This window comes from Rhinolophus sinicus, chromosome 17 (genome assembly GCF_057876585.1).
Source record: "Rhinolophus sinicus isolate RSI-liver-muscle chromosome 17, RSI-T2T, whole genome shotgun sequence".
In the NCBI taxonomy this organism is placed as follows: Eukaryota; Metazoa; Chordata; class Mammalia; order Chiroptera; family Rhinolophidae; genus Rhinolophus; species Rhinolophus sinicus.
The window spans coordinates 207028423-207052150 of record NC_142517.1 but is presented as its reverse complement, the minus strand read 5'-3'; the positions used below and the strand labels follow the sequence as shown (position 1 = coordinate 207052150).

The 23728-nt window shown below is 39.8% G+C and overlaps 1 protein-coding gene across 4 annotated transcripts in view; it reads right to left on the bottom strand.

Annotated features, from left to right (window-relative positions):
• The window catches only part of DIS3L2 (DIS3 like 3'-5' exoribonuclease 2), a 299279-nt gene that overhangs the window by 186036 nt on the left and 89515 nt on the right, over nt 1–23728 (bottom strand). For 3 of the 4 annotated variants that reach the window (XM_074314980.2, XM_074314986.2, XM_074314989.2), the window contains exon 6: nt 14838–15072. In XM_074314980.2, coding sequence (XP_074171081.2) covers nt 14838–15072 — 235 coding nt within the window. Of the gene's footprint in view, nt 1–14837; nt 15073–15201; nt 15802–23728 lie in introns of those variants that run through there. The other variant, XM_088794327.1, reaches the window with a different exon arrangement.

Sequence of the window (23728 nt, the reverse complement as noted above, 5' to 3'; positions counted from 1 at the left end):
TTTTGTTACCTCTTATACAAGGCTCTCAAAATCATCAGAGCTACTACCCAGACCCCGTCCTTGCCCCTGCGTTTTCCTCTTCTACCAGCTCGCGCCTCGGTGCTATCAGACAATGACTATTTCAGGTCATTGCAGCCCCAAGCCACGGACTTGATGTCATCGATTTCCCAGAGCTTCACTTGACCACGTTCAGACCTATAACTCTCACCGTCCCTCTGTTGGGTCTTCACTTCTACTTCTAACCGCCTATTGGACGTTATGACCTGAATGTGCCCCGTGTTTAACTCAAATTCAACCTCTGACCAGAACCCGAACTCACAGTCCTTCTTACCCCGTGTCTTCTTTTTCTCATTTAAGAATGTCAGCACCTGTGCAGCTGCTAACCTAGATATCAGACTAAGCTCATTCTTGAATGCTCCACTGCTTTAAGGCTCATAGCTGATCTGCCATCTCTGTCAAGTCTAGTTCCGAAATACCTTCCTCATCTATCCATTCCACATGCCAGCTGCCACTGCTCTGTCAGGTCTTCAAGAAGCTCTGGTCCTAACTAGGCCCATGTCATGCCCAATGCCTGCCCTCTTTCTAGCAACCAGTCTCCTCTCCTTAACAACTTTGGGTGACTGCCCACTCCCCAGATGTCTTAGCAGCCACAGAGAACTGAGCAAAACCTCACCTACTTTTCTAGCCTCACCATACGCCCCACCGTGCACCTGCACGATTTCCATTGTAGGTATTACTCTACCTACCACCTACCTCTTGCCCCTGTTCATACCAAAAGTATTTTTCACCCTTCTGTACCTGGCAAACCCTACTCATCCTTCAAGGCCCAGAGAACAACTGTCTTTTTTTCTCTCCCTCTTCTCCCTCCTCCTTTCACCACCTCCCCCTTCCTCTCTGTATGGTTCTTCCCTCCCTTTGCAAACCTGTTCCTCTTCTGTGTATGTGGTTACTAACAGCCTCTGTCCCCTAATGCCTGTCTCCAGTCCTCACTCCACGTGACACTTTAGCTTCACAGTCCTCAGCTGTGCAGAAAAACAATCTAACGGGTCACTGGCCCCCAATGCGCTGATGGTCCTTGGGTCAGGAGTCTGCGCACGGCTAACCAAGGCCCGGGGCAGGGGCAGATCGCATGTATCACTTTAACAAAGGCAATTCCCACTGACGGGGACTAAGGCAGGCAAGACCCAGACACATGCCTATTATTCTGTCTCCGCTCACAGACTAATCTTACCTCGAAGACAACCATCTAGATTTTACTTTTTCTTCCCCCTTTTTCCGCCTCCTCCCCGTCCCCACTCCGTTCAAGCCGTTGTTTCTCAATCTAGTTGTGTAGGACACAGCTCCCTGGTCCATGCTCATATTATGTGCCTTGCGCTCCCCGAGCTGAGGCAGTCGGTTGCCAGTCACCGTGGCAGCACACAGGGGCCCGTGGCAGCTCACGCCAACCTCTGGCTGCTCATGGCAGCCCAGCTCCAGGGAAAGCTGTTGTTCACAATCTTAGCTGAAGAGGGCGCAGCTCACTGGCCCATGTGGGAATCGAACCAGCGACCTTGGTGTTAGGAGAATGGCGCTCCAACCACCAGAGCTACCGGGCCAGCCCTAGATTTTTACTCTTTATTCATCTTTATTTTCCCAGAAAGTAGCATAATGTCTGGCATGTCATGCCCTCTGTATTCATTTGGATACTCTTAATTGAGGTGACAGAACATTCAACACAAACTGGCTTATATATCAAAGGTGACTCATTGGCTCATGCACTCAGAAGTCCAGAGGCAAGGCAGGCTTCAGGGTCACTTGATCCAGGACCCAGTAATGGCTAGAGGGGCCCAGATTTTTTCCTGGTTCTCCACTCTTCTATCCACAAAACTTAGCAAGTCATAGGCTAGCTGCCAGTAGCAATTAGGGATACTGTTTCCTGTTCAGATCTATCAGGAAACTACTTACACCCCAGCAGTCACCCAAATTAGACTGCATTAGGTCATGCGCCTATGGGAAGAGGAAATGGTATGAAGCTACAATGTCCAACAGAGCAGTCACAAGCTATGTGTAGCTATTTAAAATAAAACTAACTGAAATGAAATACAATTAAAACTTCAGTGTCTCAGTCACACTAACCTCATTTCAAGTACTCAACAGCCACATGTGGCTAGTGGCTGAAGTACTGGACAGTACAAATTAGAACATTCCCATTGCGGCAGAAAGTTCTATCGGCATAAGGTAACGAAGTATACCAGGCAACTGACATAAGACAAACAAGACTCAGCTCAGCAATTGGGGTCAACGTTGCCCAAAGTACAAGGAATTGGGGAAGGAACAGATGTCCAGATGAAAATCTGGGTACATATGGGAAAGAGAAAGGGGGAAACAGACAGAAGGTGGGCAATGAACAATGTCCAACATATTCTTATAAAAAGATATTCAACCGATCTGGCATGATTTACTCTTCAAAAAATATGACCCATACGTAGAAATTGTCTGTTGTTATAAGTATAAGGTGTTTTTCTTTTACGAACTCACTAACTTCCTGCGGTACACTGGATAAGCCAAGTAATTTCTCTGAGCCTCAGCTTTCTCATCTGTAAAACAAAAGGGATGAACTAGATCAGTTGTTTCTGAACTTTTAATCACAGATTTTTTAATAGTACATTTTAAAACTTAATTTTTGCCCAATATCTCACACTTTGAAGTATTTTTAGCAACTTAACTGCATTGAAAATTAATTTTCTATCCTGTTTTGTTTTGTTTTTAATTGGAAACATGTAACTGTTCATTAGAGCTTCTGATCAGCACAAAAAGTCAATGTTACCACGGTGGGCTGGCATCATTTGAATCAAAAGTGAAATAAGTTGACTTTGCAGTTGTACTGAAAGCAAATTTACTATTTTCATTTAGTGTTATGCAATATATTTATAACTAACGTAAAGTGCTCCACTGCCAGTCCCTACGGGCAGACCATTACATGTCAAGAAGAATACATGATATTGTAGGGCCTGTGTAGGTTCAGAAAGATAATGGAACTTGTAAACAGTTATGACACTTGTCACTAGCATGGACCAGCCCAACCTGGAAAGTACCAGAAAGGGGAATGAGTGGATGGACTGGGAAGAAAGATTCCAAGCGTGACTGAAATCTAGAAAGCAAAGGAAAGAAAATAAGGAGAAAATGATACCATCACACCAAGATGTTGATCTTCCCTTTTCATTACGAGTAAGCCCAAGAAAAATGGATTATTAAATAACCCCGGGAGCCAAGTATAAAGTTAAAAGTGGACAGCAAGCAAGAGAATCAGGAGTGCCGTTCTGAAAAGGGTGCTGGAAGAGCCCCAGGGAGGGTGATTCCAGACACCTTCCAGTCTTCATTCACCTTCACCAAAGAGAAGGGCAGGCAAACCTAGTGACGAACATGCTAGAGGCCTGGGAGCTCCCGTTTCCAGATAACAGTGTGGATAATGTTCATTAGCATTTCCTTTTATTTACATTTCTGTTCCAATCGTTTTGTGTTAAAAGTGCTAGCAAGAAGGCTGACAGGCATGTCTATTCCTAGGTGCCTTATTTATTCTATAAAATAAACTACTTGTAATGTTAGAAAAATGTTCTGAAACCCAAGCCTCCTAGGTCTGCTGATACGTCAAAGAGAAATTAGGCAAGTAGGAAGAGTGACTCCATGATAAAAAAATCGGAAGAGGAGGAAGTGAAAAGGAGAAGTCAGAAAAAGAACTGGGCAAATTCCAGTTATATTTCAATAAAGATCAGATGTAATTATTATTTCATGATTTCTTATAATTCATCATGATTTTCTATCTCTGTCAACCCTTTTAATAATTATGAGTTTAATAAAAACAAAAACAAAAATCTTTTTAAAAAACCTCACATTCCTCAAACAGCTCAATATAGAATTACCATATGACCCAATAATGTTACTCCCAGGTACATGCCCGGATGAAGTGAAAACGGAGCCAGATATACGCACACCGCTATTCATTTCAGCACTATTCACTGCTCAGTGTCAACGGTGGAAACATCTTGTGTCCATCAACATGGATGGAGCAACCAAATGTGGTACATACAACATAACGGAGTACTATTCAGCTATAAAAAAGAATGATATTCTGGTACATCCTACAACATGAAAGAACCTTGAAAACATTATGCTAAATGAAATAAGCCAACCACAAAAGAAGAAATATTGCATGATTCCACTTACACGAAATAATCGAGAATAGACAAATTTACAGAGAGGAAGTAGATTAGCGATTATCAGGGCTTGGGGTAGGTGAAAAGAAGAGTTACCGCTTAATGGTTAAAGAGGTTTTTTTTAAGGTGATGACAAAAGTTTTGCAATAGACTGTAGTAACAGTTGCACATCATGAATGTAATTAATGTAACTGAACTGTATGCTTAAAAATGATTAAAATGACAAAATTTATGCTATACCAAGGGTGCCAAAAAAGTACACATTTTAAGAGATGTTATCTATGTATTACTTTCCAAAATTGAATTGAATTACAGTAGCAATGTGTAATTTGCTCAAAAGATGGCGTTAATCAAATGAATGGTAGCGTCATTCATTGCATTACAATTTTAATACAGTTTTCTCCTTTCTTAAAATGTGTATACATTTTTTTGGCACTCTCTGTATATATTATACCACACACACAGTTTTCTGAACTCATAAGAGTTAATTACTGTTTGTTACAGAGCCTCAGGGCAGGGGACAGTTTGATAAACAATGTTTATTGCTTTCATGGAGGAGAACCCAGGGGCAGAAGAGGACAGGCTGGTCTCTGTCCTCTGACAGTCCCTTAAAGCAACTCTTAGAATAGACGAGTTCTTCAAGGAACTGACTAGATGCCAATGACTCTTTTTAACCCTTTTGCGACAATGGTCGAATATAGCCGAATGAATATGTCCATCTGCTGACTGCGGCTGGAAACTTCCAGAAAGGAAGTTTAGGAAAGCAGATATACATTTTTCTATATTTTTGTGTTTTTCAAGAATGAATAACAAGAAATTTTTGTACATAAAAATAATGTAATTTATATCCAAAGCAACTCAAATTGTTATTATTAAATGCATAAAACAGTCAAAACATCAACTTTATGTTTTGTGGATTTCTGACACATTTTGAAAAAATACCTTGAAATCAATTAATGCAGCAAAAAAGTTTAAAATATATTTGCACTCAAACTTCTATGAACTTCAACTTGCATTTGCAACTATACATGATCCCTTCACACTTAATATGTCTGAAAGAAAGTCTTTAGTAATGAAAGATAAAAATGGAAATTATTTATCATACAATAAATAAAAAGAGCAAAAACAAATTTCTATTAAAAAATTAAGCAGGTCACTAGCTAGTGTAATAAAAAATGAGGGGAAAATGGAAAGGGGTTTTGATCACAGATGCAGAGGAAATTAAACAACTGAAAAGATTGATACAACTCCATTTGAATATATTAGAATGTGGTTCAAATGTATGATTTTCCTGGAAAATGTAAATTATCAAGATTATTGTAGAGAGAAAAAAGCCCTACAGAAATCAATAATCACTAGAGATGGAGAAAGATGCCAGCTAAGGAAAGCCTTAACCCATGTTTCCAGTACGAGTTTTTTAAATGCTTCAATCATTGAGAACAGTTGATCATTCTCAACGCTACTTTAACTGCTCCAAAGCACTGAGAAAAAGAAAGGCTTCCCAATTCTTCTTCCAAAATTAATAGAACCTGATACCAAAACACAACAAAGACAGCAGAATAAAAATAAACTGCAGACCAATCTCACATTTTGTATTATAAATACAAAAATCCTAAATAAGTTATTAGCAAACAGAACTGAGTTACATATTAAAACATGCTATATACCATGACCAAACGAGGGTCATGGTTGTATAAGGGATGCAAGAATTATTCACTGTTATATGTCATCATGTAAACAAGCCAAAGGGAAATACAGTATCTTGAAAGAAGCTCAAAAGGTGCTTGAAAAAAAAATTCAATATCCAGTCCTAATAGGAACTTTTAGTAAAAAAGAAAGAGGAGACTTGGTTAACTTGGTCTGAAGCCAACAACCAGCATTGTGCTTGCGAGTTTAATACTAGAAGCATTCCCATTAAAGTCCGGAAGAAGGCAATCACCACTATTATGTAATACAGTTCAATGGCCAATGAAATGAGGTAATAAGAAGCACAAAATAAGAAAGGAAGGGGCAGAATTATTATTTGCAGATAAGTTTATACCTAGAAAATCAAAATAACCAACTAAAAATTACTAGAAATAATAAGAGCACTCATTAAGGTATCTAAGTTAAAAAAAATACACAAAACCAACCGCAATAGTTTTCGTATATATATCAACAATTACCTGTGGAAAATGCTAGAAAAAAATTTCCTTTCAAATTAATACCAGAAACACAAAGTACTCAAGTTTTTTCTAATAAGAAATGTGCAAGACAATGCTATATATAAGCTATTAAACATAGTACAAGGTTCTAAGAGTCTGTAAGTCACAAAGTGAGTAGGTTTCATAAATGAAGATACACATAGATCAGGCTATAGCCAGAACAGCAAAATAGGGCACAAACAGTCCTCCAAAAGATCCCACAATTGACCAAAAGAATCGAGGCAATAGATTTTAGCCTGAATGACTACAATTAGCATTCCACAGGCAAAACCCATCGTATAGCCATTTAAAACTACGAAACCTAAGGAGTGTTTAATGTCCTAACAGTAAAGAATAATTAAAACATGCACTAAGATCCTGTTGAGCATCAACTATCAATTCCAGCAGCCATGCCAGTGGTTCTCCGAGTGTGGTTTGGGACCCTGTCAGCATCCACAGGTGAAGACTCTTCGTAGTCATACTAAGACATTATCTCTTCTTTTCACTCTCATTCTCTTGTGGGTGTAGAGATCAGCAAACTAAACTTGCCAGCAGGCCAAATCCAGCCATGTCCGTTCATTTACATGTTCCTACAGCTGCCTTTAGGCTACAACAGAGTTGAGTAGTTGTGACAGAAAAGTCTGTCACCTGCGCGGCTCACAACCAAGGAAATATTTACTATCTGGCCCTTTAAAAGATACCTTTGCTAAGTAAGCCCTGCTCTAACAACTACTGGCATGTGTGCTTATGTACTCTTGTGTTTCTTAGAGTTTTCTGAGATAATAAAGTATAAACAAGTTCAGTTTAGAGATGAATTCCCTTTTTTCCTCAATATTTCAACTGTAGTTACATCTACTACAATCTCATTAACCTCATTAGTGCCCAAGAAATCATTATTTTACAATCTGAAGTTTTTCTTAAATGTACACAGAAATACAACTAGAAGTATACTTATTTTGCAACAATATTTTAAAAGGTTTTGTAGTTTTAATTTTAAATACAGAAATACTGATAGATGTAACCTACATATACAAAAGCACTTTGGGTTCTTCAATAACTTTTTAGAATGTAGAGGTGAATAAGGACATTCTTCTAAATATCTTTCATATCATTATCATAACTAAGAAAATTCACAGTAATTCCAAAAAGTCATCTAATATACAGTCTAAATTTAAATTTCCCCAATTATTGTTACTGTATTTTCTCCCCAATCCACGATCTAATCAAGGCTCACATATTATTTTTGGTTACATTTCTTTTGGTCCCTCTTCCTCTAGATCATTTCCCCTTGTTTTTTGTTCTTCATGACAACGGCCTTTTTTGAACAGTACAGGCTGGTTGTCTCATGGATTATCCCACCTACCAGATCCACCCTATTATTTCTCCCATGGTGTCACTTAACTTGCTCCAGGATGCCCTACATTTCCAGTATACTAGCAGTTAGGGCTAGAGGCTTGATTCAAGTGAAACATTTTTGGCAGGAATACTTCACAGGACGTGTCGTGTAATAAGGCATCCCATCAGAAGGCACAAAATGTCAGGCTGTCCTGTCCCACTGTTAGTGACGCTAAGCTTAACCAGTTGGTTAAAGCAGTGCCCACCAAATGGGTCCACTATCGAAGGGCGTTTCGCCCAGTGTAAGTAAGTAGTGCGTCAACGGTGGCATGACACTTGGAGTCCATGTGAATGTCTTAGTCTCCAACAACCTTTCACCTATTGCTGATCCTTGACTGAATCGATTATTACACTAAAGGTTGGCCTGCCTTGAAATGTTGAACCTGTGCTCTGTACACTGCTACTTACGAGGAGAGATACAGTATAACTGTTAAGAGGGAGAGTCTAGGACTGTTCGATTCTGGCTACACAGTAGAATCCTTGAATTTCTGGAGAGCTTTTAAAAATACCAGATCAACTAGAATCAGAATGCCTGGGGTGGTATCTAGGCATTGATATTTCTTAAAAAGCTACCAGGGATTCTAAAGTGTACTTACCAACTGTGTAGCTTTTCTGTGCTTCGGGAATAAAAACTACAAGTATCTCTGAAATAGGTATCATTAAATTCCTGAAATATATAATATGTTTTAAGGGTTAAATAATTACACATAAGGAGGATCAATTATAAAGTACTTAGAACCTAGCATATAGTAAATGCTCAATAAATATCAGTGATTTTTTTATGTATAAATACATATATGGGTATGCATATACACAAAAATATATCTAGCTATATCCTACTATACACGTATGTACGTAACAATACAACTTCAAAATATATCAAGCCACAGTTGACAAGACTGCAGGATAAATAAATCAAAATTTATAGACATGTATTTTTAAACATATCTCTCAGAAACTGACAGATTAAGTACATAAAATAATAGTTTATGAAGAAAACAATATAATTATGTATTACGTTTTTGGGGATATATATATATATATATATATATATATATATATCTTTCTTAGCATACATGAATATCTAGAAATAAAGGCCATGTAATAGACTACAAAAGAAGTTTCAATAAATTATAAAGAACTAACAACATAACAGACTGTTTTCTAACCACAATACAAAAAAATTAAATAGTGACATCAAAAGAATAGCAAAAAAAACCCTAGAAATTAAATAGCCTTAATAAATAACCAATCCAGTTACAGAAGAAATCATAAAGAAAATTAAATATTTAGACCTAATAATAAAAATACTGCAAGTCAAAATCTGTGGAATACAGCTAAAAAGGAGGGAAATTTAAAGGAAAATTTATAATTTTGAAAACATTTTAAAAGAAACAAAAAGATTAAAAATAATAACCTAAAAAAAAAAATAAGCTAAATACTCAACTCAAGAAGTTGGGAAAAGGGCAAAAAAGTGAACCCCCAAAATAAGGAATAAAGATAAGAGAAAATATCAATGATATACACATCTACCATAAAAAGAAAAATCACAACTAAAAAGCACATTCCTTAAAAAGATTAATAAGATATGTATCTGTCAAGCAAGAGTTTTCAAGAAAATAGAGAAGATTCAAAAAATCAAAATACATAATGAAAGGGAGGCAAAAGTACAAAAGGGAGGCATAAGGAGATTTTTTTTAATAATTAAAGAATATTAAAGAGTATTAGTAATATCTATATGCTAATACATTTGAGTGGATAAATTCCCATTAAGTTATGCCAAAATTGGCACAGAAAGAGAGAACTTGAACAGATCAATTAGTATGAAAGAGATTAAAAGAGCAAAGATCTTGCCCCCTGAAAAACAGCAGGTGCAGGCAATTTTACAATGAATTTTACCAAATTTTAAGGAACAGTTAATTCCTGTCTTATACAAGCTGTTCCGGAAAAATAGGAAACAGTCAAAAATTTACCAGGACATTTCATGAAGCTGATATAATCCTGATTCTAAAAAATCAGATAATGCCAAGAAAATGATAGGTCCATTTAACATCACACAAAAATCCTATCCTAACCATTATCTAAGTAAATCCAATAGTGTATTTTAAAAATAATAAAACATGGGGATTAAGTAGGATTTATCCTAGGAATTCAAGGATGGTTCGACATCAGAAAGAGATTTAGAGGAGAGAAACCAGATGATAATCTCAATCAATAAAGAATCAGCATCATAAAATTCAGCAAAAGGCAAAACTGTGGAATTAATAATAAGATTACATGGCAGAATATCTATGTGACCTAGAAACAGGGAAAAACTTAAAAACCCATAAAGTATATGATTACGTTCATCACATTAAGGATTTTTGGTCAATGAAAGATATCACAAAGTTAATAGACAAATGACTAAATGGCAGAATGGAAGGAGAGATTTGTAATGCTTAAAACGGGAAAGAGATTGTTAATAGAGAACAGATGAGAAATTTCCACAAATCAACAACAGAGCAGTAACCCTGATAGAACAATAGGAAAATGATATGAAAAGGCAATTAACAGAACTTAATCTTGATGACAAAAAGTGACAAAGCTGAATAATCCTAACTGTTGGTAGGAATGAGAAAGAAGATACAAGAAGCCTCAAGCTTTGCTAGTACAAATGCAGACTGGCTAATCATTCTGGCTTGGGTCAAAGCCTCAGTTACTAAAGAAATACACTTCTCTGCCTTGCTAATCCTCTGTGCATATATTTCTTTTGGGAATTTCACAGGGGAAAATGGCTGGTCTAGCACAGGATTTGGGTTTTAAGACATTGTAGACCCTGACCATCCAGCTCTCCCTGAATCACACCTGATATGACTGCACTGTCTGCTCAGTCCAACAGACAGGGAAGCAAAAATTCCCACTGTATCCTTCTAACATAGGTGTAGACAAGGGTTTACATTTTCTATGAGATTTTTACAACATTGGCACAAAAATATTGTCCCAAAATTGTGGTTGACGAGAAATTGCTACATATATAATTTTTAATGTAACTTCTGAAGCAAACATGACTGTATTCTAGTTGTATAACCATCATTATTCACAGTGGAGAGCTAGGAAACAAAAAGGACAGGGAAGATTTGATCTCAGAATCTGGAAACGTTAGCAATAAAAGAATGAAGAAATTTGTCTGCAAGAAAGAAAGACGGGTTTCCTGCCAGTTAGTAGGAAGGGTCCTGGAATTACAGTAACCCCAAAGTATCACGGGAGAATAGTATATGGGTTTGCTTGTTCGGCCAAAGGGAAATACAGTTATTTTTATCCAAGGAAAGAGAACGTAAACCCAGCCAGGCTTGTCACTGGAAGGAGATGAAACTTACGTGAGAAAAGGGGGCTCTTCCTGACTCCTGCAGTCAGTTGTGGATCAATTCAAACCTCAGAAGGGATCAAGGATTCCATGCGGATTCTCCCTTCTGGAAAGAGCTGAAGGTGACCAGAGGCCAGAAAAGTGAAAGGGTCACCGACTCTACATTCAAACCCATGTTGAGCCATCAGCATACTGGTAGAGGCTTGTCTCCAGACCAGAAAACTGAACCAGGTCTCTGGCAGACCCTGCTCGGATAGAGAACAGGAAACATACACCACAACCTGATTAGGTCACGATCACCAAGGTCCAGAGGCCACACTGTTCTTAACATTCCGATGATGAAAGACACAGCTACTGTATCACTTGGCCATCACGATTTCTAGATTTCTATCCTTCGGAGGTTGCTAACCAGGCAACTGTCACTCACACATTTGGTAGCGAAGAAAATGTATTGGGGTTGTCAGATGGCAGATTCCCGTGCTGACAAAAGCACTACTGCCTGGAAAGTGGTAAAAGCTCAGCCTTGAGAGGCTGTGGGGCTGGACCCACAGAAGGGGCCCAGGTCTTTGGCCCTGTCTCTCAGGGGGACTAAGCATGAGGCAGATCCTGCTGTCTTCCTAGGAGGAATGATTGTGTAGGTCTGAGATGCACGGAGAAACTTTTCTCTTAATGCAAAGACAGACACTTGCAGGCTATCTGCTCATTTACCAGAGAAACTGGCAGTTATCTTAGAGATTTGCTTCCTGGGGAAATAGGGATCTAGAATGCATACACATGCAATAGGTAACATTTGCTTTGAGTAAAGAAACATTGTAAAACAAAAGTAAACAAATAAAAAACACTGTTTAGAACACAAGTATGAACCAGGATAAATAAACCATTTGCAATTATAACACAAAGCAAAGAACCTTTCTAGAAGTCTAAGGAAAAGTTTATAATGTTCTTAAGGTTATGGTTTGTTTCAATAACAAATTTCAAAACCTTAAATGGTGCAAAAAGTACTAACATCTTAACTGTAACCAGATTTTATATTATCCAGACAAGAGAAGCTGGTTAAAATATCCTAAGAAACACCATGATTTTTAAAAGAGCAAATTGCAATTTTCCTAAATATCAAGAGGGCAAGAAATGAGAAACAGCCATGTGGTTTCACAAACTCTCTATTTAGAGGCTAGCAGGAAAGAGAAATTTGTACCAGATACTGAGGGAAAGATTACGGCTGTTCCCTCAGTCAGGGCTAGTAAGGAAGCAATATAAGTAACAGTAGGCTAGGAAGACTGTAAAAAGAGGAAAGAAAAAACATACATAAGAAGAGGAAAGAGAAAACAGCGGACCTCTAAAGCACTCGATGATATTTTTTTGTAAGAGAGAAGGAGGAGAATTACAATAGAGGACAAATCAAGAGCACGTCTGGCATCAGAATTTCCCACGAAAGGGCAGAGTGAATTATGAGTGTCCAGCCCGGGCCTCAATTTTGCCATCACTTCCCTGCATCCGCACTTCCTTGCCCTTGAACTGGTACCAACTACTACTGAGAAGTCAAGGCATCTTATCCCCTCACCTCGGAGCCCCGGGGAAAAGGGCTGCTGAGGTCTGCAAGTCCAATCACCAGACCTCCATTTCCACGAAGTAGTTTTGGGCCAAACAGTCCATTTTAAGGGCTCCTTTGCCTGGCTTCATCCTGCGAGTATCTCTCTCCCTTGGTGATCTTAATGATGAAGGATCTGGCTAGTTAAGGTCCTGGTTATTTCCCATCTCATAGAAAAGACATGACTCACGCCTGACGCCATTATGCTAATACCCACGCACTCTCAGAAAAGGATCACGGTATCCAACTATTTGTAAAGGAAGAAAAAAGAAACATCAGAAGAATGACTTTTCAAGGAATAACATCCCAATGCAACTGGCTGGGACAGTGAAACTACTCCTAGTTATCTAAGCAGGCCGTAGAACACAGAAAGAACCTGGTGCCTTCAGGTGACCACCTCTGGTGGGGCACTGAGGAAACCGTAGCCTCTTCGTTCAAAACGAGGTTCAAAGTTGGAAGGTCCGTCTGAATGAGTAGAACTTAACACCAGAAAGCGACTGTGCCTTCAGAAAATGTTCGCTGCCCCCGGGCACTGCTTGGGCAGCTGTGGAGAAACAGGGTGCACCCTAAGCAGTCACTGCCAGCAATCACCTCCTGCTTTATCCAGGGTCAAGGAGGTGTGCTCGCCAGTCGTCCCCCAGGGAATCTGCTGAGTCTCCTCCTTTAGCAACCTTCTGGCATTTCTTCTAGCCTTTCCTGGGGACTGTGCCAGAAACTTCTTCCTGATAAAAAACTCATACGCTAGTCGGCCTAGCCAGGTCAACCTTTTCCATTTCACAATACGCATAAAACTCAATTTGGCTGGAAAATAAACTCCCTGCATTTATAACCTCTTAGCAATCTATCCACTGAAATATGTCAACTTTCACTGCCCTTTCCCCTCAGTTACTCAGAGTGTGGTCAGGCAGAGCCCTCGGTCACAGCTCCTCACCACATGTTTGCACCTGCTGTCTTCTGCACTCAGAGGACGCATTTTCCCTGCTTTTGGTCAGGGGAAAGACGACACTTTCTTAAAGGCTTAAAATCAAAACACTTTATAAATGTGGACCAAAAAGGGGCCACATACTAAACCTGACAAGCTCAGGGGAGGCCTGCATGGCAAACCCAGAAATCAAACTAACCACACAGGGTGGTCTGAATGTAAAACTTCTAACTAAGAGTGGGTCATGGCAGGTGGTCACATCCTAGTAAGCTACTGAGCTTCCTTGACAAAGATCAATCTTTAACTTTGAAATTGTCTGTTGTCTTTCTGCATCTAAAATAACATACCTTTGAAATGTCGGAGTAAACTTCTTTTCCAGACCCCTCAAAGGCACAACTGCGGGCACCACAGCACGAGACCAGAGAACCCCTCATAGTTATCCTGTTCCCTGAATACCATCTCTGTGTGTTGTGTTAATTATTAACGATCCTGTACACGCCCATGAAAAAGAAGTGTGTGTCTCTCTGTTTTACTTTTTATCCAATGCCAGAAATTTCCCCCACCCCCTTCATCTACCACCAACAGATTTCATATAACCCTCCTTTGATTCTAATGTGTTAAATAAGCTGCAAAATTGTCATTTTCCAGACCATTTTCTTAATCCATTGAGATTTTGCTTCCCAGCAATTGTCAGTTTGGCTCAAATAAACTCATATAAGACTTTTTGTTGGGCTACATATTTTTCTGTCGACATAAAGATGAATTACTTATCAAATTTAAGATGATCCATTCCCACCACCAATGACATAAACACTTTTAAAATGTACTGAGTTAAAGAAAAGGCCAAGGTACAATGAAGTGCTTTTTGTGTAAGGATTTTAAAGATTGGTTTAATTCTGCTCATATCACCCACAGGGTGGGACTGGGCTCATCACAGGAAATTTCAGGTTAGCTAACAACACGACTCAAAACCTACCAGGAAATGGCAACGGCAACCACTGGCCACATAAACCACCAGTGGCACTGCAGCCCCCCTCATAACCAGCAGCTGGAAGTCTGTCAAAGACCCCCCTTTCCGAAACATTGCCACAGGTCAGAAATCGGGAAGATGCCAAATGGATTGTGGGATTAATTCTGGAGCACAGAGAGAATTCCAATTCTTAAAACTATCAGCTTACTAAAATCAAGTGTCAGGCAGCAGTCTAGTACTCACCTTTTTCATGAACACAAACTGAGAGTTTCTTAACACCATCAACCAGAACATTTTGTGTGCTGCCATGTCCATTTTCTGCATCGCTGTCATCAAACTGGGCCTCTATAATGACATCAGGACTGTCATTACAGCCTTTCAGGGACGGCTGCAGGACATGGCTTCCACACAGCTCCTCGGGGGGGTCTGATTCATAGGCACCTTCTGTTTCTTTGTCACCACTCTCGGGTTTAATTACCTGAAGAAAACACAAAAGTTCTGCTAAATCACTGGAGGAAAGAAAGAGAAAGAGCAGATTTGTCTTCTTCATTTTTCTTTCCTAAGGAAAAAACTGCACATTCAGAAACTCACAACGTTGGACACTCACCATGCAGCCTGAAAAAGGATCTTTATTTTCCAGATGCTCAGACTCCCTTCTAGAGATGATCAACCCAGCAGTGCCAGGGTGGCACTCAGCTCTTCAAGATGCCCAGGATTAACGCCACGTCTACTCCTCACTTTTCTCATATACACTCTCATGCCCTCTCCCCTGAAGGCCCTGAATACCGGAAGCGCCATGCTACTTCACAAGGGTGCATGACATGGGACCAGTAAGTATGCTGGGTAATGATACAGGAATTCAACATAGTACGTCACTACATTCCCAATGAAACCACAAAAATATAAGATGAAGCGGAAAAACAAAAGTTCAGTGTGAACAAGAGTTTACAAAATGTTCTCATGAAAAATATATATCCTTAATTCTCCGTTTTGAGGCCTGATATCAGTACAGAAAGCACACAATCGATGAACATTTACACTGGCAATAAGAAGGAAGCATTTACACAATAGACAAATATTTTTAATTAAAAAACAAAGAAGGAAGCAAACAGAAGAATCCAGATATGAATCCATTTAATGAGTTTATCACACGACAGTCATGTGACAATACTCTGATCTCTAAAGGCACTATATTAAAATATACCAGTGTTGTTTAATGACTGAAAATAAGTGACCCTCTACATTAGCAAAAAACACAGGTTTTGTGGTTCTAGATGTTACTTATAGCATAACATCCTTTCAAGAATCTATTTCTGGATGAGAAATCTATATGCAATTTAAACATAATTAAAACATGATCGTGTGTGTGTGTGTGTGTGTGTGAGAGAGAGAGAGAGAGAGAGAGAGAGAGAGAGAGAGAGAGAGAGAGAGAGAGATGAATTTGATCACTATTGGTAGTGACCATTTCATTCTTTCAAACAAATGCTGGAAGGCCACGCTCGTGCCAGGCACCCTCATGAGGCCTGCCTACTAGTGGGGACACAGATGGTGAACAATTTATTCATTCAACAAGTCATTACAGAGTACCTATCATGGAGCCATGCACTGCTCTTGGTGGGAAGGATACAGCAGTATACACAATCAAAAAGTCGTAAGTGCTAGTAAGAAAACATCTAGTACGAAAATACTGGTTATGAGCGAGTGAGGTTAGCTTACCAGTAGGGTGGTTAGGGTGTGTCTCCTGGATTAAGCGACATTTGAGCAGAGACCTGAAGGAAGTGCGTGAGCTCCTCTAAAGCAGCTTCTCTATGTGTTTGTAGGATTTAAGAGGCCTAATATTTTTCTGAGTTTAGCCTCGAGGTTTCAAAATAGATGCCTGCCTTCAACGAACCAGATTAACGTTCAAATTAGATCACACAAACATCATGCTTAATGAAAGTTCTTCATCTTACACAAGGCAGAAAAAGTTATTAAATCTTTCCCAGAATATTTTAATGCCATAGATTCCAATTAATATAACCATCCCCAGATAATATTATAATATCCACCCAGAAAATCAAAGTAAAATATTACAAATATATTCACAATCAGAAAATAGACTAAGAATATATTCCCAAAATTTAAAAAAAAAAATCACTTCATGAAAATCTAGTAACAGAAAAACTTGTAAATGATAGTTAATTTTTCTGAGCAAAATTGTGCCTTTTAATAAACTTTTTTTAAAAAGTTGAAAACTTGAGTCCCAATTTGTGAATATATTTAATGAAATTTTCTATCAACTCTTGCCATGTTTTGACTCTTGTCAGATTCATTTGTTTGTTCATTCATTTGTTATTTCTATGAGAACTTTAAAACAAACAAGACTCCTTTTCTGTGACAGTAAAAAAAGAAAAGTTCAACCGGCTAGAACAGAAATCTCTCTAAAAAGATTCCTTTCCTAGATGAGAACCTACCAGCAAAGCAAGCCACAGCCAGATCTTTAATTCATATACAATTATAAAACCAGGTCTCCTCTGTGCACTTCTGCCTTACCACAGAAGTCCTGGTTTCATACCTGACCCAAAGTACATCATTCAAATAACAGAGAATTTACTGCCGAGTTAGAAAAGAAAAAGATTTGACATCACTCAAATCAGCAAACCTATTCAAGTTCCTTAAATGTGCCCGGCCAATTCATGAATGAACATCTAGGAAGGTCTGCCCCGACCAACGGTCCTCGAAGAATTAGCACAATCTCGGGCACTGTCTAAACAGCCCACACAGGCGGGGTTGGGGGGGGGGGGGGAACCACACACACCACACACCCTGTTTCTAAAGCATGGGAGCTACAACACAATCACTGGTCTGTTGTTTGTTCCACATCACCCCCACGCATAGTTTATCTCAGACAGAGGATAGTTGGGGCAGAGGTGAAAGAAAACGACGGAAATGCTGGATGGAGTTAGACTAGCAGGTAAAATGTAGTCTTCTGGAAAGATGGGAAGCAAAGGGGTCCAGTTTTTATTACGTATTTATCTCTGCCACTAATGGTTTCACAAAGGAATTGGTTCCCACAGGCTATACAGAAAATATTACAAGGGGAACCAGAATTCTGACTTTATAAAATTTGAAGTCTTAACTATCCCACAATGAAAGGTAGTCTCTCTCTCTCTCTCTCTCATACAAGAATTCCGTAATCACAATGATTCTGCCTACTTACTTTAGCTCACACATACAAAGTTCAAGAATGTCAGTGGGAAGAGGAGATCAGTGGAAAGCAATAACCAGAGTACAGCAAGCTTTGTTGTACAGCACATTTTAAAACCAACCCAGTTCTGACTTTATGATAAGCTCCAGGGTTTAGATTAGCTATACTCAAGACTTCGTGTTTCGAGCACTAAATTCACTTCTGAGTTACTAAATCAAAAAATGCTGTAAGGTAGCAGGAATTAACGAATCAATCAAGTCATTCGAAACTATGTAATTAAAATACAAGTTAATACGTTGCATTTTAAAAGTATTTTCATTCTGTTATCCCAGTACACACAAGAATAGAACAAATGTTTTGGGGGGGAAAGATCATCATAAGATCACAGGGTGCAAACGGCACCCTAAAACAACTCCATATTGCACATTGGTTAAGAGTGAGGATTGTGGAGCTCCTTAGACAAACGGATAATTCAAGTCTGGGACAGGAAATAGACAAGGCTGTCCTGGGACATCCTGTCATACCAGGAAAACAAGGAAGCTATTAAAGGCTAACACGATCTTGATCTTGTCTAAAGGACTCAGGAAAGGTCATGAAAAGGCTCCCTCTCTGGTTAACCTTAGAAAATTCTAAGCATTATCCTACCTGTCCTATACAAACTGCATCTCAAGTTAACCAAATAGTTGAAGAGATGAAGTGCTTCTTTATAGAAGCGTTTTAGCTCATTAAGAAGGAAGGAAAGATGTTCAATACCACCATTTTGCCATCCCTATAGAAATAATGGATTCAGGATACAATCATCAATGGTTACTAACATCAATGTCATAACCTGATGGAGATGGACTTTTATAACAGGTGGAATGGCAATGCCTGCACCCACTGATCAATATAAATACTCATTATCTTAAAAAAAGAAAGAATCAAAGTGCTTCCTCATGCTCTATAATAGGAAATATGTACAGCCATCTATGAAGTACTTTTGCCCCAAAAGTTGAACTTGAATCTGACACGACAACGGGAACAGCGTAACACATTAAACAACACTGGGGAGAGGATCCTTTTACACTTACTCCCTCGGTGATTTCATCCAGTCTAATGGGTTTAAATCTCTATATGCTATTAATTCCTCAAATTAAATGCCTATTCTTGACCTTTCCCTTGAATTCCACACTCGTATCCAATTCCCTACTAGACATCTTCATTTGGATGTCAGCTGGCACCTCAAACAGGAGAACCCTTGGTCCTCACCAGAACACATTCCTCTCCCAGCATTCCCTCTCTCAGCTGATGGCACCTAACTGTGGCATCTCCCTGGCTCTCCCTCTCACGCCCCACATCCAATCCATCAGAAGAGTCCATTGGCCCTTCTTCTTGCCATTTCCACTGTCACTACACAAATCCAGGAACCTTTATCTCCTTGCTGAACTACCGCCAATAACTGGTCTCCCGGTTTCTACTTTAGACCAAAGCAGCGAGAGCAATCCTTTTAAAACATAAATCTGATCGTGTTACTCTCCCAATGGCTTCCCAACATCCTTCTACTGCCACGCCACAGGGCCTGTCAAACCTGGCCGACATACACCCATTTTTCCATTCTCATTTTCTACAACTCCTTCCTTTGCAAATCATACTCTAATCCTAGAGATCTTGCTACTCCTAGAATACTAAACCCTTCCATTTGAGGTTTTCACATTTGCTATCCCCTCTATCTGGAAAACTATCTGCCCAGCTAGTCGCAGGGCTCAGTCTTCATTTTGCTCTGGTCTCGGCTCAAACAACCTCCTCTCAGAGAGGCCTTCCCTGGTCACATTAATTCAAAGAGCCCCACCTCACTGTCATTACTGTATCCTCTTACCCTGCTTTATTTTTCATCACTGTACTTATCACTACCTGCGAATAAATTACATACTTATTTACCTTCTGTCTCCCAAATAGAATTTAGGTTTCATGAGCACAGAGGCTATTTTATTCACTGCTGAATTCTGAGAGTCGAGAACAGTAGTTAGTAGCCACTCAAATACATATTGAATGAATGAATGAATGAATGAATGTCGTAATTAACTAGAAAATGACTTATTCAGAGTCGATCTCCCCTAATAAACTGTAAACTCCATGAATTGACCACGGTTGGGCCTGGCACAGTGTGTACTCTAGTCTCCTTTGAATAAAGAAATAACCAGAGAGGGCACACTGCATCCAATACTTCCACACATTGGTCTACCCATCTCTCAAGATCTCGTCCAAATGGCTTAGATTTTCTATTATCCAGACTCCACCAGTCTCCCCAGTTCCTCCCCATCCTGCCCCCCGCCCCTCACCATCACCACCACCTGCCTTAGACAAAGTAAATTATCCCTTTTCTAAAATCTCAAAGCAATTTATCTATACCTCTTCAATGGTACTTCTCAATTTCTTCACTATATCAGTATTATCTATGTATATGATTTACTTCATCTGTTAAGACTATATGCTCACTAATTATACCTTATACACCTTCGTATATTCTACAGCAACTTGCAAAATCAATCTAAGTGCTTAATATCTGATGATCTTCATCTGATAAACAGATGGATACAGGGTAGAACAATGAAGAAAGGAATATAAAAGGCCATCAGCACGCAAGAGAGCTTTCAGAACAGTTTCCACATGTAAGGAGAACATGTGCGTTAGAAACTAGTAGCCCAATTTTCTTTGGATATGTAAAGCAAGAGGCCTTGTGTGAGAGTGACCTTGAAAAAGTTGAAAAGTCTAGGTCAGTGGTTGTCTGCTTTGAAGTTTAGCAGATCCTCTGAGAATCAGATGAAAGCTGAAAAATGGATCTCTACAAACAGATAGAAAATACTCTGCCAGAAAGTACAAGTAACGAGAGTAAAGGGCTGGTGCTGAAGGCGTCCAGTTCAGGTTGGTGGATATTCTGGAGAGCTCTGGGCTCAGAGAAGAGGAGGAGGGCCTGAGAAGAAAGGATGGATTACTGACCTGGTTAACTGGGGACTTTAAAAGTCCCTCTGGTGGCCTCCACAGGCCTGAGACAGTGAGGCAGCTGACGGCACTTAGTATTCCGAGTACACGCTGCACCCAGGAGTATTTCTCCTTTGGAGATTTAGTCTAGTCTCTGGTGGATGGGACAGAAATGGTGAGGGAGGGAATCAAACCGCTGGGTCATACAGAACTTTCACACGCTCAATCTTGTTCCGTGAACAGGGTAGGATGGCATCACATAAACCCTGCTAATAAAAATAAACAGTGAAAAGATAGGCAGATAGCAACTGGGGAGAAGTGATAGGAAATAAACGTGTCATTTGCAGCTACTAAAAATGCTCAAGAAAATAGCACACTACAACACTTTATTTTAATGTCCTTGTACCCTCCTTCCCCAAACACAAATGTACACATACATGTCCACACACGTGAGTGCGCGCGCACACACAAACACACACACACACACACACACACACACACACACTTTCTCTGACACACCCTACAGTCAGTTTTCCAAGACCAGATCCCTAATCGACCTACTGTCTGTCTCCTTTTGGAAGGGACAATAGGCAATGGAGTGGTGTGGCAGTGGGATGGGAGGAAAAGGTGACCCCCTGCTCCTTCAGGCTGCAATCCTTGTGCTCTGGGGGATAGAGAGCAATAAGCTGGCCTGTCAGTAGCACCCGGGAGGAACCCTGAAAACAATTAGGGATGAAACTCAGCGGAGGCTAGGAGAAGCTCACCACTGAAAGGAACAGGGAGGAGGCCTAAGTTCAGAATCTTGAGTTCAGAGACCCAAGAGGGGGAGCCAGACAGGGTGGGTATAGCATGACTTCCGTGCTTTAAAAGGAACACAAGCCCTGTGTTAGCAAACGGATGGCAAAATGGCTCGTAGAATCCCCCTCCTTCGACGACAAGAACGTTTGTTGAGTCAGAGACAGTATGCAATCATGTGAGTGGAAAATGACTACGATGGTTATTTACAAGGCTGGCAGGATTTGAGAAAATATATAGGGAGATGCATTTTAAACATACACAAAAAGCACTGCCATAAAAGAAAATAATGATAAATTCAACTCCGTTAAATTAAAAGTTTCCTTTTATCCTAAGATAACGTAAAAGAAATTTAAAAGATAAGCCATAGAAGTGCTCATCTCCAGAATACACAAAGAACTCCTACAGACTAATGGAAGCCAACCCTACAGAGAAATGGAGAAAAGGCTTACAGGCATTTCACCAAGTGGAAGTGACAAATAGCCAATAAAGATGGAACGTTGCTCAGCCTCATTACTCATCAGAGAAACGGAAATTAAAACCACAATGAGCTATCACTACTAACCCACAAATAGGCAAATCTAAAAATCCTGACAGTAGCAAATGTTAGCAAGATCGTACAGCAACACACTGCTGGACTGGATGGAAACTGACCCAGCCCTCTGCAGTAAGGGGCAGTGAAGTAGAAACAGACCATCTCAACACCTGCCCTGGCTACTCCACGATATGCCTGCGTCCCCTAGGATTTGACAGGTGAACACAGGAAAAGAAGACTAAGATGGGAAAAGACATACATGCAAAAGGCATTTCCACTTGGCGAAATGCCTGTAGGAGTTAAGAAAATGCAAATTTTCCTTTACTAAAGGCAAGTAATAGTGAAAATGTACAGTAAGTGAGAAAGTCAGATGAAGAGGTGGACGGACATGAAGAGCCCAGAAGGCCCATGTAGTGAGTCTGGGCTTTACTGTAAAGTGTGAAGAAGTAGAGAAAAGTAGTTGAGAGCAGGAACTCTAGTCAATACAACTGAATCTGTGTCATGGCTCTGATGCTTACTAGCTAATCCACTTTGGGAAAGTTATTTAATCTCTGTGAATCTCAGTTTCATTATCTTTAAAATGGGGCCAAGAGTATCCAATATTATAAGATTATTCTGGGAACTGAGATAATAGACGAAAAGCTCTTAGCACAGGTGCCTGCGACATGGTAGGAACTTAGTAAGTGAATTTGTATTGTGGGAATCAAATTTAGTCTTTAGACACAGGCAGTTCAAGGACCATCCAGGTGGCAGCTGGAAATGTTAGGTCTGAAAATGGGAAGAGCGTACCGGGGAACAGAAATCTAGATTAGAGAATTAACGACAAGGCGTTGGACGTTAAGCAAAGGTATCCCAGGGCCAAGTGTGAACTGAAAAGAGCATCTGAGAATAGAGCCCTGAGAAAGACTCAGATAAAGGGGGTTCAACAAGGAAGAGGATCTAGTGAAGTAGAGGGGCTTTAACCACAACTATGAATATGTTAATCATAATAAACACGAAGGCTTTTATTATCACTCTTCATATTCATACTGTATAACCTTCCCTGTGCTTTTGCACATTCACGGTGTGATCCGCACAGTGACCTTGGGTGGTACAGAGAAGAATAATTATTACCATCTCCCGCAGGAAAACACCAGTTCAGACACGTCCCAGTCCCACAGCAGCTAAATGGCAGAGCTGTGACATACACACTCTATGGTGCTAAGTCTAGTGCTCGTCGTCCTGGACACTCTTGTGGGAGATTTCCTGCAAACAGATTCAGAGCGAGCTTTGCACAAACAGCTTGCTCCACTAATACCCACTGCACGGAATACCTCTGCGTCTTTTGTCTGCCTGGCAAATACTCAAAATTCAGGATCCTGCTCTCCTGTGAATGCTTCTCTAACCCCCTCACTTAAGAAATGTTCTGTTTGCTTCCTTTGTTCCACTGCTAATTCCTTTACTATCCTTTCATTATATGGTTTCTTGATCAGGCTGTATTCCACTGATTTGCTTGCACGTCTCTCTTGGACAGCAAACCATGTCACATTCATTTTTTCTATTCCCCAGAGGCTCGCAAAATGTTGGCATATAAAACATGCTCAGGAAATACTGGTTTCCTTTTTTCTTCTGAAGAGAATGACATGGATTTCAATCAGCTGTAAAAGAAGCATTTTTTAA